The sequence below is a fragment of the Jaculus jaculus genome, chromosome 3 (assembly GCF_020740685.1).
Source record: "Jaculus jaculus isolate mJacJac1 chromosome 3, mJacJac1.mat.Y.cur, whole genome shotgun sequence".
NCBI lineage: Eukaryota > Metazoa > Chordata > Mammalia > Rodentia > Dipodidae > Jaculus > Jaculus jaculus.
In genome coordinates, this window is record NC_059104.1 from 177,116,449 (window position 1) to 177,134,240 (window position 17,792).

Here is a 17,792-nt window from a genome sequence, read left to right on the forward strand (position 1 = left end):
ACTAAGTAGATTGTGAAACAACTTTCAAAGATACAGTAAAGAAAAAGATACACGGTGTGGCATTCATCAAAAAATAAAGAAAGAAAATAACTTAAAATGACAGCTTCATCTTTCTCACACTGTGACTTGCGCCATGTGCTTGTAGGGCTATAAATAAATAGACTGTATCAGGCTTTGAAGCAGAAGGAATAGAACTTGGTGCTCACATGAGACAGCTGTGGAAGGAGTTGGAAAGGCGAGGACGCATAGCCGTAACTAGTAACTGGCGAAAGGGACGCCAGTCAAGAACGGCTCCCAAACGTGGCCTGGACAGTGGTGGTATCATTGGCCAAGCCTGGGAGCTCAGGCAGGCGCTGGCACGCACGCCGGAGGAGGCCATTAGGCACTTGAGTCTGGGCATGTGTCCGCGGGCCTAGGAGCCTGTGGTGCACCTGCAGCCCCGGAGTTTCGGGGGTTCAGAAGATGAGACTGGGTAGTCATTCTCAGGCGGGGGACTGTGACGAACCAGGAGGTCTGCGATCCTGGGAGTGGGCTAGCACAGTGAGCTAGGAGGCTGGCTCACTGAGACCCCAGGGAACTAACCGAAAAAAAAAAAAAAAAATCCAGGCCATGGAGGCTGCAAAACCAGTCGCCCAAGTGTGTGCAAACGTGCGTGAGTGCATGTGTGGGTGTGGGTGTGCGTGGGCGGCGGGGCGGGGGCCGCGGCAGGCGGAGGGTAGGGTGCCAGCTTTGGGAACCCTGTGTTCCTAGGAGGAAGGCGTGGCTCCGGTGCTGGGAAGAGGTGAGCAGGGGTGCCCATAAAGCGCCACTGGGAGGTCACTGCGGACTCCGAGGGACGGGCCAGACCGCAGGAGGCTGGCGAGCCGAGGGTGTGCCTATGTTGGGAGGGGCGGGAAGGTGATCCAGGGGACCGGACAGACGGACACGTGGGAGAAGACGGATGCTTGGGGGTGGGTGAAGGCACTAGGTAAGTCACCTGGGCGGCGTGGGGGGTGGGGGAGAGTCGCTGGAGAGGCGGGAGGTCGTGCCAATGCGGGAGCCCGTGCCGGTCGGCCGGGCCTGGGCGGCGGCGGCTCGATCCTCCGCGCGGTGCCCAGGTACCGCGCGATCCGAGCGGGGCTGCCGTCAGCCCGGGCTCGGCTTGGCTCGGCTCAGCGGCCCGCGACCAGCTCCCCGCCGGCTTCCTCGGGGCCACCTGCGCCGCCGCCCCTCCTCGCCCTGCAAGGGGGACGGCCCGGCCCTGTCCTCCGAGCCCGGTGAGTGCGCGCGAAGCTGCGCCGCTGACCTTGGGCCACCCGAGCGCCGCGGGGGTCTGATCCTCGGCTTGCCCCCCGCCCCACCCTCGCCTGTGCTCCTGGCCCTGCGGCCTCAAGGCGAGAGCAGGCAACCATCTGGGTTCCTGGAGGCCTAGATTTACATTCTCAAGATTTTCATGAGTGCACACAGGGTGGTGTGTGTTTCGGGGGGACAGGTTTGCTGGAGACCTGCAGGCTGTGTCACTGCAGCGGTGGGCTTCTAGCGGAACCCACAGGGGTGGACAGGATCATAGGGTGATGAGGCCCATTTGGAGCCCACGTTCTTATCTCTGCTTTCTCCGGGCAAGGGAGCAAGACAGCCTGGTGCTCGGGTAGTCTGCCTTCCGCCCTTGAACTTCCTGCAGCTGCTTGCCAACAGAGCTGCTAATGGCTGGTCTAGGCTGGCAGAGTTCTCTGACGTGAGGCTGAGAGGCCCTTGCAGTAGGAAAGGCTTGCTACCTACTGTCATCTGTATATGGCCGGAAGCCTTTCTGGGGACACACAGATTAAAGTAGAGATGCCAAGTGAAAGCTTGCAGCACTGGAACGGGTTCCAGCAGAGTCCCCGGTCCTTGGTGGCTAGGATAGAGTGACCAACACTTCAGGAAAATCCGACTGCAGCTGGAACTGGCTGAGAAGACATTTGTCTCTGTGGCTGCAAAGCACTAACACTGAGGGTCAGGGGAGCCACTGAGAATTGCAGACAGAGCCTCCGTCAGCTCCCATAGCATCCATCATCAGCCCTCAGCTGGACTTTAGGTTTGGGGTACTAGGGCCTGTACTGGATGCAACTCCGAGGGGCGTGGCTTGCTCTGAAGCTGCTGGTAGGGCAGAGTCCTAATGCGCTGGGGAATGAATGGGTTGCTGGGAGACTCTTTGACCTTTTAGCCCCGTTCTTAGCCCAGCCTCAGTCCTGAAATCCTAAGGGGTGAACGAGCGAGCTCCCACCTATGTCAGGAAGCCCTTTGGGATTCAAGGGTTGATCTTCTTTCTCTTCTGCCGGCTGGCTCGCTTCATTCAGGTGGCTTCGAAATCAGCCACCGATCTTGACAGTGTATCATATCATAGGCTGGGCAGATGAAACTTAAGGTTGAGCAGGGAGATATTTTTCTCTCCTAAAGCTGCACGTGGCCTGGTTCTGCTCCCAAGTATGTTAATCTGCTTCTTTCTTCCCTGTGCTGGCTGCCTTTCTGGGACAAGACACTGGTATTGCTTTTGATCCACCGAATGAGGCAGTGAGGAGGGACTGGGAGGGTGGGCTCAGAATGCGCAGTTACCAGGAAGTGGCATTGGCAGAGGAGATGGCCACTCCTCCTTCAACCCTGGCATTTTGCTGAAAGATGGTTTCCTTCTTCCGGTCCTCGGGTAGGAACCTGGCAGAGCACTGGTCCCCCACCACCTCTGCAGTGTCTGTGAGTCTTTAGTCATTTTCCCAGTTGGACCCTTATGTCTCTTGTGATGATGGAGATAACGATATGGACAGCAGTCTACTCAAGCAGACACGCTGAGCCGGGGACTAGTCTAAACACTTGACGTGTGCTAAGTATACCATCATGTCAAGTCATGAAACTGCAATTTTGATTATCCTCCCTCATTTTACAGGGAACAAAACAGATGCAGAAAAGTACCATCATTTGCCCAAGGCCATACAAATTGAAGTGGCCAAATGGAATTCATACCCAGGTAGTCTGGCTTGAGTCCATGTACTTAACCACACACTTCACTGGCTCTCGAGATTGCCATACACGGATTCTTCGTCTTGGCCTATTCACCCACTCATTGATTTATGCAAGCATTTATTCAACAAGTACCTGCTTAGGGCCTACCACATTGAAAGGCATCCGGACATAATGATGACTGAGACAGGCGATGTGTACAGAAGTGCTATTTAGTGAGTGCCCAGCTCCTGTGTGAGTCATGTGCATCTCAGGAATGTGAAGGAAATGGATCTTGCTGTTAGAGAGAGGAGAGCGATGTCTTTCCTGATGAGACTTAATTTGATTCCAGCCTTCTCTGTCTTGTAGGAGCACTTTGGTGATAAAAGAGAATGCAGTCTGGTCTCCTGGGCAGGAGCTGCAGGCCCTGGCTCTGGTTATCATAAATCACCCTGATGTCTACTCTAGAAGGAAGTGAAGTTTTGAGCCTGGGACCAGTTCCTCCCAGTGCAGGGAGCCACGTGGTCCAGAACGCATAGCAACATGTCAGCCTCCTGACACAGAGCTGCGGTTTGCTCCTAAAGAGCCCCTGGTCTGGAGGGTGTCCCACCCTTTGGCTCCTTTCTGGTCATGGCACAGGGTAAAGGACGTCCCGGTTCAAAGGTGGTTCTGTCTGGACCCCACGTAGTAGGCCTTGCCCTTTTAGCGGGGCACTGGCATGGCAGCCTTCTCTAGGTTGGAAAAGGAAGACGGAGTGGAAGGCGTTTTCCAGCTCCCACACCATGAGACATTAATAGGTGTTTTAGTCCTGAGGTGGCAGAGGTGGATGGCTGGTGAGGTGTGCAGAGTTAAAGCCAAGTGGCTTCCTCTACTGAAGGACTTCTCAGGTGGTGAATCTGCCAGCAGAAATTGTGCAAGATTCCCACACGGGGCAGTGTTTTCCAGGCCTTTTGGCCCATTTAGATTTTACAGACAATGTCTTGTGTTTAGACTAAGGCTAACTAGGATCTCACTAAAGGTGGAAGATAAAATTACCTGAGTGTGCCGCACTTGGGTCCATGGCCTGGGAAGCTCTCATAGCTCTTCCCACGTATCATCTCCAAAACACCAGCCACCAGCCGCAGGAGTCCTTGCCTCCAGGGCTGTAAGCCCGTTTAATTATTTAATGAATAAATATTGCCCTCTTTCTAAGTTACATGTCGCCTGCTGACTGTACTGTTTATGAAACAGCTGTGTGGACAGGTGGGTTGTAATCTCCAGGGAGTTAAAGCCCAGCAGCCGATCATGTGTCTGCCCTGTAATCCTGCTCTGTGCTCCCAGGAGTTACGAGGGGCGCTCAGCAAGTCATAACCACTCTCTTGGCTACGATAAGGTAACGCTGGCCCAAGACAGAGCTACAGCTAGACTCGTGGTAAACAACTGACCCATCTCCTCTGGGCCCTTCTCCCCAAGATTTCAACAGCACCACAGAAATATCCATCTCACTCACGGGCACTCCCCAGACCCACACAGTGTGTGGAAGTCTCCAGAAGGCTGTGTGTTTCTTCCGAGCCTTCTAAGGAGAGGAAAGGGGGCGCAAAGAAGTCTTTTTTTTTTTTTAATTTTTCAAGGTAGGGTCTCACTCTAGTCCAGGCTGACCTGGAATTCACTATGGAGTCTCAGGGTGGGCTAGAACTCATGGCGATCCTCCTACCTCTGCCTCCCGAGTGCTGGGATAAAAGGCATGCGCCACCACACCTGGCTTCTTAATCCATCCGGTTGGCTTCTGGGGTGGGGTCACTTGAGAAAGGACAGTGGCAGAGTCCAACCTGAGCTTTGGGAAGCTCTTGTGAGTGACAGTAAGAAGGGGAAGGGAGGGGTGCGCACAGGTGTCCCATGCTCTCTGTGTGGTAGTCATAGTAGTAGCAGTGTGTGCGTACATGTGAGTGTATGTGAGTGTGTGTGAGTGTGTGTGTGTGTGTGTTTGTGTGTGTGCGCACATGGGAGGTCAGGAAGAGCTTGTCAGGCTGTCCAGTCACCTGTCCTGTGCGGATTCTTTCATCCAGGCTGACCCTGCATGGTGAGGTCGCCTCCCGTCCCCAGGCTCTGCCCGGTCCTGGCTGAGGGGGAAGCAGTTTACGGTCCTTCCCTCTTGTAGAGGGGGAGGGGAAGGAGGAAGAGGAGGTGTTGACCGTGAGCCCCCGCGGGGTGCCTTCCGGAGGGTTACCTTGGCAAATTCTTCCTTCTGAGAGCAGGCAGAGCCATCCTGGTCCTGGGATGAGCCCCCCCGCCGGGTCAGGCTGAGCGTATCTGTCCTTGCCTAGGGCTCTCAGGAGGAGCCTGGGCGTCGGAGGGAGGGCCGGCTTATCTTGCGTGCCTGCCCGGGGCTGCTGCGCTGGGCTGACCCTTTCAGTTTCTTCTGGTGAGGGCTCGGAGCCCGGCTGGGACCCAGCAGTTGGGATCCTCCGGCCATTTTTTTGCCTTGGATCGCCAGCATCCATCACCCTGGGCCTTTAGGACTCTTGGAAATTTTCCACTTGCATTTCGTATTCACAGGAGAATTTCCAGCCCCGTCTTTTCCTGCTCACAGATATGCAAAGCAGAGACCTCCCGCCCCAGCCGCAGCCCAGCTAGCTGCTCTTACGTTGACTCAGCTCAGCCTCCAGGGCATCACGCAGCACCTGGCCCCAGTGTGTCGCCCGTGTGGCATTCCCGGGATCAGTCATGGAGACTCCGGCGCCAGGCTCAGGTCTGTGTCATGGGTTCTGTCAATTGAGCATCTGGGGCTAGGACAGAAAACGGCGTCGCTTGTGTTAGGAGGCCTCCCGGTGGCACTGGGCTTCCGATCTGGAGGAGCTACTGTTTGTTGAAACTGGTGGCATTTTAGAGCGTTCTAACTTTGGGGAGCCTGTTCGTGCGCATCAGAGGTGTCATCTGCAGCAACAAGATAAGCTGCACCATTAGCTGGCTGGTGCCGGCGAATTCACAGTTAAGCCTCACAAGCCTGCTGGCTTCAGATGACAAATGGTCCAGAGCCAGGCGTGATCGGGCAGCTGGAGCTGGTCTCTGCCTGGCATCAGCAGAGTGGGCTTTCCTCGGCAGGCTTGGTCTGGCAGGTGCCGGAGGTGTGGGAGGGGAGGCCTGGCAGGTGGGGGGGGGGAGCTGTCTGCCTAGGGTGGCCAGAGGGCAGCGGACCTGTGGCAAGCTTTGAGGACTGCTGAGATAGAGCAGCACCCGTCTAAGTTACTGGGTCTGCACTAAGACATGGAGTGAAGCCTTCACCCAGTTGTCCAAGACTAGTGATAGATCTACAGGAGATTCCTATGAAAAAAAGAGGTAGGAGAGGCAGGAAGGAAAAGAGAAGGATAATTGGGTGAATGTGATCAGACAGACGTGTATGAAAATGTCATAATGAAGCCCATTATTTTGTACAGGGAATATATGCTAATAAAAATTAAGCGAAAAAGAAAATGAAAAGAGCCCTATGGGAAAATACTACTTTATGAGCCTGGAGAATTTTAATTTGTCTTGCGGATCTGGCTTGAGGCTTGCGGGGTACAGCATCTCCCCAACATTGCCCACAGGCTCTGTGTTACAGCGGTGTATATCAACTTCTTATGGGACCCGGCTTGAGAAAGGCTGATCTAAGTTACAGAGAAAGGGGGGAATCTTATATAGAAAAACAGGCTACAGAAAGTGTGTTCGCTTGCTTGAGCTTTGAAAACTTGGCTTCAGAAAAAAAGATGGTGTGCTCTGGTGTGAGCACCCTCAGGCATAGGACCTTCTCACATGCCCATCCCTCAGGGGGAACAGAAGAGTGTGTCTGGGTCAAGCTGTGTGTGTTTGTGGGGTAGAGGGGACAAGAAGGCTTCTATTCAGGATGGGAACTAGACAGAGAGGGTTTCAGTAGTGTAACGCCCTCTGGGCTGTTAGGCAGGAGAGGTCCTAATCAGAAAGCCTGTTGAAGGAAGGTTTTGATTTATTTCCTATTTTTCTCTCTTCCTCATTCTCCTTCTTGGGGGTGTGTATAGCGAGAATGGGCCCGCCAGGACCTCTAGCCACTGCCAGCGAACTCCAGACTCACCCATCACCTTATGCATCTGGCTTACATTGGTATAGGGGAATTGAACCTGGGCCCTTAGGCTTCGCAGGCAAACATCTTAACCACTGAGCCATCTCTCCAGCGCTTTTCTCTCTTCTTATATAAGGTTTAAATATAATCAGCTTTATATCATCTTTGCATTTGTTTGCATTGTGATTTATTTATTCATGAGAGAGAGGATGAGTGTGCCAGGGCCTCTAGCCATTGTAAACAAACTCCAGATGCATGTGCCACCTTGTGATGCATCTGGCTTAAGTGGGTACTGGGGAAATCAAACCTAGGTCCTTAGGTTTTGCAGGCAAGCGCCTTAACCACTAAGCCATTTCTCCCAGCCCTGCATTTGTTAAAAGATAAAATTATGAAAGCTGGGTGTAGCGTTTTATGCCTGTAATCTCAGAACTTGAGAGGCTGAGGTAGGGAGAATACCATGAGTTTGAGGCTAGCCTGGACTAGAGTGAACCCCTGTCAAACAACACAAAGGAAATTATAATAGCAGTAATTATCAGAATAAGATATCCCAGCTGGGTATGGTGGATCACATCTATAATCTCGCCACTCAGGATGTTTCTTATTGCTGTGAATTTGAGGCTAGCTTGGACTATATAGTGAGCACCAGGCCAGCCTGGGCTACCTGACAATAACTTGTCTAAAAAAAAACCAAAAGAACAAACCAGATATCCCCCAGTGCACAGGCAGTTCTGCTATCTGGCCATCTGGCCCTGAGGAATGCATTTCTACCTCGTTGTAATCAAAGTACAGCAGTTCCGTGAATTAATTTTTTACTCACTATTATTTCACAAGTGTTTAAAATGTGGTTGCAGCATTCTCATAGTATTAATTTCTTAGTAATTTTTTTTTTCAAGTGGGTGCCTGCCTAATTTCAACATTTTATTTTATATAAAGAATGCAGGCAACCTTTTTTTGTGTGTGTGTGCCTTTTCCCTGGTTTACATTCTTGTCTTCGAGCTTTCTAGAAGCAGGGTTGCTTGGTCAAGCAGCACAGGGGTATCTGCTCCCCTTTGCCTGTTCGACGTCTACGTCTGAGATGTGGCGTCGGGTGTTGGAATATCACACTTGCACCATGGACTTGGAGTTGGGGGACAGGGTCCAGCTTTGCTTTGGCTCAGCGATGATGCTTCGGGGGCTTGGCTCTCTGTGCTGCCCCAGCCTCCCCTCACCCATCACCTTCCTCCTGAGCCTCTGCCCCGATGGCCCCCAGCTTCCCATTCTCTGCATTCTGGATACAGAAGTTTCCACCAGCAAGTCTGTTCCCCTTCCTCTTTGTGGGGGGCGGGGGGCAGGTCTGTGGTGCTTCAGGCTGCACCCTGCTCCTGCGCCTTCCCACTCAGCTTCCTTTAGGTGAGAGACTCACTTAAAGAAAAGCCACATCCCTGGGTGTGAAGGGAGGGGAAAAATTGGCTTCAGAGTCAAGGTTCCAGACAGGGCTCTGACTGCCCATTGCCAGCCAGCTTTCCTCCTTCCTGTGGGCACCACCACTTAGCCCAACACACTGTAGAGAAGGCCACCGGAAGCCTCTCTGAGTACCGGAAGTCTCTCAGGATTTCTCCACTTACAATGGAGAGGGCCTTAGGGACCATTTAGTACCATGCCTTGATCTCAACAGTGACAAAATTGTGAGGATGGCTGGAGAGTAACTGTCCCCAGGATGCTAGTGAGCCCCACCCCTGCAATTGCTTCCTGTCCCCCCCCAAACCTCTAACTCGCCTTCATCTTGCCTGTCTGGTCAACAATGGCACTTGGCTCCTAAACCAGCCTCGAAGAACCTGTGGTGACAGGTGACGGGAAATGCCCCTTCCAGAGCTGCTCTAGACCAGGTGGATTGTTGACAGGGAGGCGGAACTCACCCATTGCACATGCTGAAGACCATGCATGCAAAGGGACACAGAGTCTTGACACAGCACGGTGATTAAGAACACCGATGTGGAACCAGGTTCCTGGCTTCAGATCTCTGGGTAGAGCTTAGAGAAGATAGGGGCAGGGGAGAGAAAGGCTGAGAACCTCTGTCCGCTTATTAGCAAGCATGACCTTGGGCAAGTTCACGCTGTTCATGCTCATCTGTGAAATGGGAATAATAAGATTAAAAGTTAATGAATTTAAATGCTTGGCAAAATGTACATGTTAAGTACTATGTAAGTATTTTCAAAAGAAATAAAACAAGAAGGAAGGAAGGAAGGAAAAAAGGGAGGGGAGAATGGAGGGAGGAAAGGAGGGAAGAAATCAGGTGATTAGAAAATCGTCCTATGCAGAGATAGACGCAGCTCTGGATCTCCCAGGGCTCTGCTTCGCTCTTGTGGGGTCTGAAATTCACTGTTGGCCATGTGAGCTTGGTCATTTCCTCCAGGAGGAGGGGCATAAGATAAGGATGGCACACAGCACTGGCAGTTCCCTTGCCGTCCTGAGGAGAGCCATTCCGAGTGCTGTCTTGATGATGTGCATCTTGGAAGTGGTCAGCAGGGCAGGGCTGCTATGTGCCACGTGTTCTCCCAGGATGGGGAAATGGACCAGTCCATGAGATGTGTCGTGAAATGTGAGCTGTCCCGTGCACTTCACACCCAATTACTTCTGGAGCTAATTTTGAAATCTGGCTTGCTAGGTTTGGTCTGCGTCCACGTCCATGGTTGACCCACAGACCAGGCCTCACACCAGCACCTCCTGTCCGCCCCGGGGAACCTCAGAACATCCCTAAAGCTAGGAAGGCTCACATTTGTGCTTTCTTTGCCAGCTGAGATGCCGCGCCAATTCCCCAAGCTAAACATCTCCGAAGTGGACGAGCATGTCCGGCTGTTGGCTGAGAAGGTGTTTGCTAAAGTGCTCCGAGAGGAGGACAGCAAAGATGTCATGTCCCTGTTCACTGTCCCTGAGGACTGCCCCATCGGGCAGAAGGAGGCGAAGGAGAGGGAGCTGGAGAAGGAGCTGGCCGAGCAGAAGTCAGCGGAGACTACGAAAAGGTCTGTCCTCAGGGCCCAGGTCTTGTGTGTGTACAATTGTGCGTTCTGAACTGGGGCACCTTACGGGAGCCGGCATGTGCCTGGGGCTGTGGTGACTTCTTAACCAAGACACTTCACTCACCACATATTATTGAATGATGTCCTTGTGCCTCTGTTTGGTTCAAAAGAGTTCAAAACCCACTCTCTTCTAATGCTGTTTTAATATCAGATGATGTGCAAAAATACACATATTCCAATCCAGGCATGGTGGTGCACGCCTTTAGTCCCAGCACTTGGGAGGCAGAAGTAGGAGGATCATCATGAGTTCAAGGCCACCCTGAGACAACATAGTGAAATAATGAATTCCAGGTAGCCTGAGCTAAAGTGAGGCCTTGCCTTGAAAAGCAAAACAACCCCCCCTAAAAAAAAAAACATATTCCCACAGAATTTCCATTTTCTTTTTGTTAATTTGAAGATTTGGTGGGGGGTAGACACAGATTTTTAAAAATAATTTTTGTTGGGAATTTTAATATAGAAATGTACTGTAACTTGCTCATGGTCCCATCAGGTTCCCTCTTTTTCCCCTCTTCCCCAGCCCCATTCCAAATAGTACTAGCAGTCATTATGGGGACCTAAATGCACTGGTTGGTTCATGTTGGGCGGACAGTGCCCCAAAGTACAGCTTCCCACCCTGTGACGCTTACATTCTTCCGGTCCTCTCTTCTACATTGTTCCCTGAGCACTGGAGGGTGTGTGAAAAATGTCCTTTAGTGTTGAGGTCTTGGCAGCCTTTTATTTGTTCTGCTTTGATGAGTTTTGAGTCTCCTCAGGGAAACACCCATGTCACTGTGCCCATTACCTGTTTCCACTATTTATTAGCATAGCTCATTATTTGCCAAGGACTGTGTTGGGACTGTCTATGACAGAATACTCAGTATAGATAAGGTCCCTGCCCCTACGGAGCTCTCAGTGGGCGGAGACATTAATTAACTGGACAAATTAATAAAAGATTGACAAGTTGTGATAAGTGCTATATCATCTAGGGTCTAATGAGAAAAAAAGCAGAAATCACTTGGATATTGAAAATAAGATTTTTTAAATTTACTTATTTGAGAGCAACAGAGAGAGAGAGAGAGAACGGGTGCGCCAGGGCCTCCAGCCACTGCAAACGAACTCCAGATGCATGCGCCCCCTTGTGCATCTGGCTAACGTGGGTCCTGGGGAACCAAGCCTCGAACCGGGGTCCTTAGGCTTCACAGGCAAGCGCTTAACCGCTAAGCCATCTCTCCAGCCTGAAAATAGGATTTTAATGCAAGCAGTTGGTTACATGGGTCGTAGAAAGCTGAGATGCCAAGTTGGGACAAAATAGCCTAGAGCCTGGGTGAAGTAGGGGCAAGCCACCACTGTAGCCCACGGTAGAGAAACAACAGGAAGAGGGGATGTGGCTGCAGTTTGGGGTGGGTTGGGGTCTCCAGGGAGAGTTGTGGGAATGGGCTAAGGAAGGGAGACAGCAGGTGAGAATGGCTTCCCAGGGCTGAGAGAGTCTGTGTTTCACTCTACCCTTCCTGGACTGTCCTGATCCCTCCGGTGGCCGGCATCGGCCAAACCTAATATAGCTGGAACCCCCTGAAAAAGAGGGTGGGGAGGATGAGGAACCAATCTACAAACAAACAGGCCCAAGACCAGCCTAATAGCTAGGAAGTAGATGAATGAGGAGGCGAGCGAGCCAGAGAACTTTAGAAAATGTTTTGTTTAAATTGTGTGTTTGTGCGTGGGTAAATATGGTGTGATATGTGGTGTAAACACGTACACGTGCCTTTGCAATACCCCGTACACTTATCATCGGCGGGAGCCGCTTGCCTGTGCTGGTTGGAGTGGAATGTTAGGTGTCCTGCTCCATCACCCTTCTGCCCGGTCTTGTTTTGAGCCGGAGTCTCCTTTGATTGACCCAAGAGCCTGCAGGGCTCTGAGATTCTCAGGCCCCTGCTCCCCTGTGGGACTGGGGTTACAGGAGCAGTGAACTTGTTCTAATAGACTGGATAGTTGAGGGTGATCTCTTGACATTCCAGCAGAGGTTTCAGAAGTACCAAGGAGCTAGCTGGTGGGTGGCCAGGTGGCAGCCTCACGGGTCAACGGATCAGACAGAACAGGGGCCTCTAAAGGCTCTGCAGGGAGGCTGCTGGAGTTAGGGTCTGTCAGAGGAAGCAGCTCTCTGGAAGGTAGCTTGGGTCTAAATGAAGAGCAGTGGGCAAACGTCATTCTTTCACAAGGTATCTTTCGGCGAGGAAGAAATCTTGCAGGAAGTGCTCAGTAGGGCTCCAACAGGGTCTCTGTTTGCCCCTGTGCACTGCAGACCTCAACAGCTGGTGTCCTGGAATTCAGAGACCTCTCTGAGCTCCCTAAGGACCTTATTTTAAAAGGCAAGTACTTTCCTTTCTTGGCAGAATAGGATTTTGGCATTTCCTTGAGTGCTTTTGGACGGCGGGAACAAGCAGCTATAGATAAAAAGGCAGGAAGAGAGCCTAGTCGTCTGTGAGAGAGCGCTTGCCTTCCTCAGATGGGCTATGAGCCCCCCAAGGAAGTTACCGCAGGCCAACTCCACTCTGAGTGCCAAGCTTGTGTGGGGTGAGGTAGGCGGCCCCATTCCTAGCCCTGCGGATGGTAAGGAAGGACAGGACTGTGGAGGCCCTGGCCCACATTGCACCAGCATCATAGTTCTGGCCTCGGGGACTGAACTCTGCAGGGCCTAAGGGCCTTCTGTGTGTTATGAATGAGCATTCTGGACCCTCATAATGTGAGAAGGAGGAGGTCTGGCTTTTATTTTTTTCTTTGTTATTTTACTAAGAACAGTAAGTATCGGAGGCGAGTTTCTGTTAGAGGGAGGTTGGTCTGACAGTTGCAGAGAGACGGCATTTTTCCATCAGGGTCCAGGCTCAGCAGGGCAAAGTAGAGGCTTTCTTACTCTCTGTCCAAATGGTCTTCTGTGGTTCCCAGAAAGTTCTCTGCAAATTCCTCTCCAGAAACTTGTTCTGTGTCTTCCTTTTAGGTCATACTGCCCAGGTTTACATCCGCCCCTCTTTGACTCCTTGAAGACTGTGTCTGTCTCCAGCTGGGTGCCCAGGACCTAGCCCAGGCCTTAGCCACACTGGTGGTGGTGGGTGTCTGCAGAGGAAAGGGCTCTGCCTCTTCCCTGCCTCTTCGCCATCATGCTCTGAGATCTTGGGCAAATTGAGAGAGCTTTCTGGGCCCCAGTTGCTTCCTCATGTGTTGCCTTTATGTGAAGCATGAAGGAGTGAGCATGTATGAGAGAGGCTTAGGACATGCCTGGGTCATAGTTCAACGTGTGTTGCTACCATTCAGCCCTCCTGCTGCTGAGATGGGCAGCAGAAGCGCCTCCTGGCCCAGGGTGTTGACCGTGGACTGAGTTGTGGATCACACTTTGCATTCATTCCTTCATCCTCACAGGAAGCTTAGGGCGGATGTTCTCAGTGTCCCTGCTTGGCTGACTAGGAAAGTCAAGGTCAGGGAAGTTGACTTGCACAAGGTCACGAGTCAGGGTCAGAGTATGTCTTCTGACTCTACATCCCACACTTCGGGCAGGGGTGGAGTCTGGCTCCTGTGTGTAGATACACCGGGTGCTCCTCCTCAGGATGGAACCGTCACCTTCTCAGTGTCAGAGAGGGACGCCAGCCAGCACTCCCGTTCTGAGAACATCACCTGGTCCCTGGGCTACCTGTCAGATGTGCCAGTCCATCCAAGTGTGCATCCAGCTTCACTGCTCACCGGAGGTGCCTTTATGCAGACATTCAGATGTCGCCATCTTCAGACAGGACACCTTCTAGCTCCCTCTCCTTCGGTGGCCCCTCCTGAAATTCTGATGTAAATGGTGCCTTTCAGAAAGGAGGACTTGTCTGCAAGCAGCAGCAGGTCTCCACATACCTAGTCTGCGAGACGGCACCTCCAGTCCTGACAGGAGATAAAGTTTCTGGTTTGGGAAAAGCCCTTCCTTGTTCTGGTTACTTTGAATGCCTCTGGGGCTCGGAGGAGGCTTTTCTTACGTTACCATACCTGGCTTCTCTTACTTAGAGAAAAAAAAAAAAAAAACAGCCGCAGTTGGGCAGGAGAGATGGCGTAGCAGTGAGAAGTGCTTGCTTGCAAAGCCTGCAGGTCTGGGTTTGATTCTCCAGTACCCATCCGTATATATAAAGCCCAGTGCACGGAGTGGTGCATGTGTCTGAAGTTTATTTGCAATGGCAGGATGCCCTGACATGCCCATATTCACTCTCTTCCTCTCTCTCTTATTCAAAAACAAATTAATAAAAGTACTAAAAATAAATAAATAAATATTAATTAATTAATTTTGTTTGAGACAATGGCTTGCTATGTAGTCCTGTCTGGTCTAATACTACACACACACACACACACACACACACACACGCACACACTTTTGAGACAGAGTCTCATTTTAGCTCAGGCTGACTATCCTCCTACCTCAGCCTCTCTGGTGCTGGGATTATAGGCATGAGCCACCACACCTGGAATTGGTGGGTTGTTGTTTTTTTGATTTTTTTTTTTTTTTTTTTTGAGTTTGGATCTTACTATGTAGTCAGCATAGGCCTTGAATTCATAACCCTACTACCCCAGTCTCCTGAATGCTAGGATTACAGGCATGCATCATCATGCCTTTGAACATTTTGATCATCCCCAGAAGAAACCTTGCATCTTTGAGTTTTCAACCCCTCAATCCTCCCATTTTTCCGTCTGTTTCTTGACTTTTAGGCATAGTTCTAATAAGCCTGTCTGTCTTGGCTTTCAACCCATGGCAGATTTTTTTTTTTTAAGTTGAGAGAGAGAGAGGGAGGGAGGGAGAGAGAGAATGGGCATGTCAGGGCCTTCAGCCACTGCAAACAAGCTCCAGATGCATGCAGCCTCTTGTGCACATGTGCAGCATTGCATGCTTGCATCACTGTGTGTCTAGCTTACATGGGATCTGGAGACTTGAACATGAGTTCTCAGGCTTTGAAAGCAAGTGCCTTAAACGTTAAGGCATCTCTCCAGCCCTAGATTTGTTTTTTAAAAATTGTGTATTTGATAAGAGAGACTGATTGAGAGGGGGAGGAGATATGATGGAGAATGGAGATTCAAAGGGGAAAGTGGGGGGAGGGAGGGTATTACCATGGGATGTTTTTTTACAATCATGGAAGTTGTTAATAAAAAAAATTGAAAAAAAGTGAGGTAACCCAGGCCCAGAAAGCCAAATGCTACATGTTCTCTCTCATATGTGCATACTAGCTACAGATGATTGGGCTTATGCGTGAGAATGAAAATACTTAGTAGCAGAGGCCAGTAAATTATAAAGGAGACATAAAGGGAAGAGAAAGGAAGGGAGGAGGGTACTTAATAGGTTGATATTGTATATATGTAAATACAATGATTGTTATGGGGAGGTAATATGATGGAGAATGGAATTTCAAAGGAGAAAGTGTGGGGGTGAGGGAGGGAATTAACACGGGATTTTTTTATAATCATGGAAAATGCTAATAAAAATTTTTAAAAAATTGAAAAAAAATTATGTATTTGAGATAGAAAGAGAATGGGTGTATCAGGGCCTTTTGCTGCTGCACAGGAACTCCAGATCCATTCACCGTTTTGTGCATCCGGCTTTACATAGATACTGGGGAGTTGAACTCAAGATGGTCAGGCTTTGTAAGGAAGCACCTTTAACTGCTGAGCCATCCCTCCAGTCCCCCGTGGCAGAGCTGAAAAAGCAAATTAGAAGAAGGGTGAAGGATTCCTACAGGTTAGGGTCCCAGAAATGAAGTGCGGTGATTATGGATGTGGACTTTGGAGTCAGATGGCCTAGGCTCAAGTGACAGCCTGTCACTTACTGCTGAGTAGCCTTAGTCAAGGCTTTTAACTGCCTTGGCCTATGTCCTGATTTGTTGGTTGAGTGTGAGCAAAGACCCTACTGGGAAGGGCTGGGTTAAGGGTGATGGAGGCCAGGGGAATAGTGAGGAGACAAATGAGGTCTGTGTTTGGTCAGGCAGCTGGGCCCGTGGACGTGGAGACGGCGGCACGCTGTGACCTTGCTAGCCAGTTCCCTTCAGGCTGAAGTGGAGGGGCCGTCAACCAAGCCTCCCATCCTCGCTCCCCGTCCCTGCCGCCCCACCGGATTATGTGTGTCCTTTGGGATCCCAAAATATCTCATGACACTGACCATTCAAAGTCTGTGTTTCAAAGTCTGTTGAACCATCTGGGTCCATCTCTGTGGTCCAGGCAGCCCTTGGCATCAGGGCTTATAGTTGATCTACCTATCGCCGTTGGGGCCTGCTCTATGGGGGTGCATGAAGTGGGGTTCATGGGAGGTCCCCAACTCACTGTGTACTTCCGAGAGCCTGTGGAAGGCTTGCTCTGCAGCTTCTGCCTGGCTGGTTGCCCCTGGATATGCACAAGGCAGAGAGGGCTTCAGAAAGCTTTTAGGAGATGCTGGGTCCTCCAAGAAAGAGCAGAGCAATGAACGTCCCCCATGGAGACTTCCAGGCTTGGGGTAACACATACATCAGATGCTATGGGAAGGCTCTGGGGAGTGGGGGCAGCTGGGGACAGCCGAAGGACACAGAGCAGGTGAGTACACTGGACAGGTATTAAAAGATGGGATTCCAGGAGATCTTGGTCAGCAAGAAGTTCCCTGTAGCCCAGGAGGACCGGTCATCGGGGGTTCGGGCTTGGCGCAGAGCTGGTGTCCTGACAGTGCCAGCTGCTTGGCAGTCATGTGTTTCTGCCAGGTGGTTGGAGGAAGGAGGGGCAGGCCAGCTGCGGCAGAGCAAGTTGGCTTACCCCGATGCCCCAGAGGCTAGCAGGAGGTACGACAGATGAATGGTGGACAGACAGTTCTGGGCCCATCGCAAGGAAGTACTGACAGTGTTCTGCTCTGTGTTTGTGTGTGTCTAGCGTGGGCCCAGTCCAGAGCAGGTGCCCGGTAAATGTTTCTGGAATGAACGTCTTGTTCAGGAATGTAGGTCACTTGGCCACTGGAAGTATGAGAGGGCGTCAAGCCTTTCCCAGCCAGGAGACCTATGGTTCTCTAATTCAAATAGGGCGTAACAACTTCTATTTGTCCTTTTCTTTTCTTTTCTTTTCTTTTCTTTTCTTTTCTTTTCTTTTCTTTTCTTTTCTTTCTTTCTTTTTTTTTTTTTTTTTTTTTTTTTTTTGATGTAGGGTCTCACACTAGCTCAGGCTGACCTGGTACTCACTCTTTAGTCCCAGGCTGGACTTGAACTCACAACAGTCCTCCTACCTCTGCCTCCTGAGTGCTGAGACTAAAGGTGTGCGCCACCACGCCCGGGTATTTGTTGCTTTTTTATTATTGTGGCATATGTAGTGGTTCAGGGAACCTTGTGAAGGAAAATGGAACACTGTGGAGGCTGCATGTATGTGTGCCTGTGTGTACCCAAGTGCACATGCTGTGTGTGGAGTTAGTATACGGCCTGTTATAAGTAGGTCTTAAAAAATTCTTTTAAAGAAAAGTATTTATTTATTTTTTAGGTTTTTTTTTTTTTTTTGAGGCAAGCCCAATAGGCCGCTCCCCTTTTTTATTTTAATTTGTTTATTGATTTTATTTACTTATTAGAGAGACAGAGAGAGGTAGATAGAGAGAATGGGTGCCCCAGGGCCTCTAGCCACTGCAAATGAACTCCAGACACATGCACCATCTTGTGCATCTGGCTTGTGTGGGTCCTGGGGAATCAAACCTGGGTCCTTTGGCTTCATATAGCGCTTAACTGCTAAGACATCCCTCCAGCCCTTTTAATTAT

General features: G+C 50.8%; 1 protein-coding gene across 6 annotated transcripts in view; it reads left to right on the plus strand.

Annotated features, from left to right (window-relative positions):
* The first annotated feature begins 601 nt into the window (after positions 1-601).
* Ampd3 (adenosine monophosphate deaminase 3) overlaps positions 602-17,792 on the plus strand; it is a 61,243-nt gene continuing 44,052 nt past the window's right edge. For 2 of the 6 annotated variants that reach the window (XM_045145206.1, XM_045145208.1), the window contains exons 1-2: positions 5,415-5,677; positions 9,774-9,999. In XM_045145206.1, the coding sequence (XP_045001141.1) occupies positions 5,653-5,677; positions 9,774-9,999 (251 nt within the window). In that variant the 5' untranslated portion in view covers positions 5,415-5,652. Of the gene's footprint in view, positions 649-702; positions 782-879; positions 968-5,414; positions 5,678-9,773; positions 10,000-17,792 lie in introns of those variants that run through there. The other 4 variants (XM_045145207.1, XM_045145211.1, XM_045145210.1 and 1 more) reach the window with 4 other exon arrangements.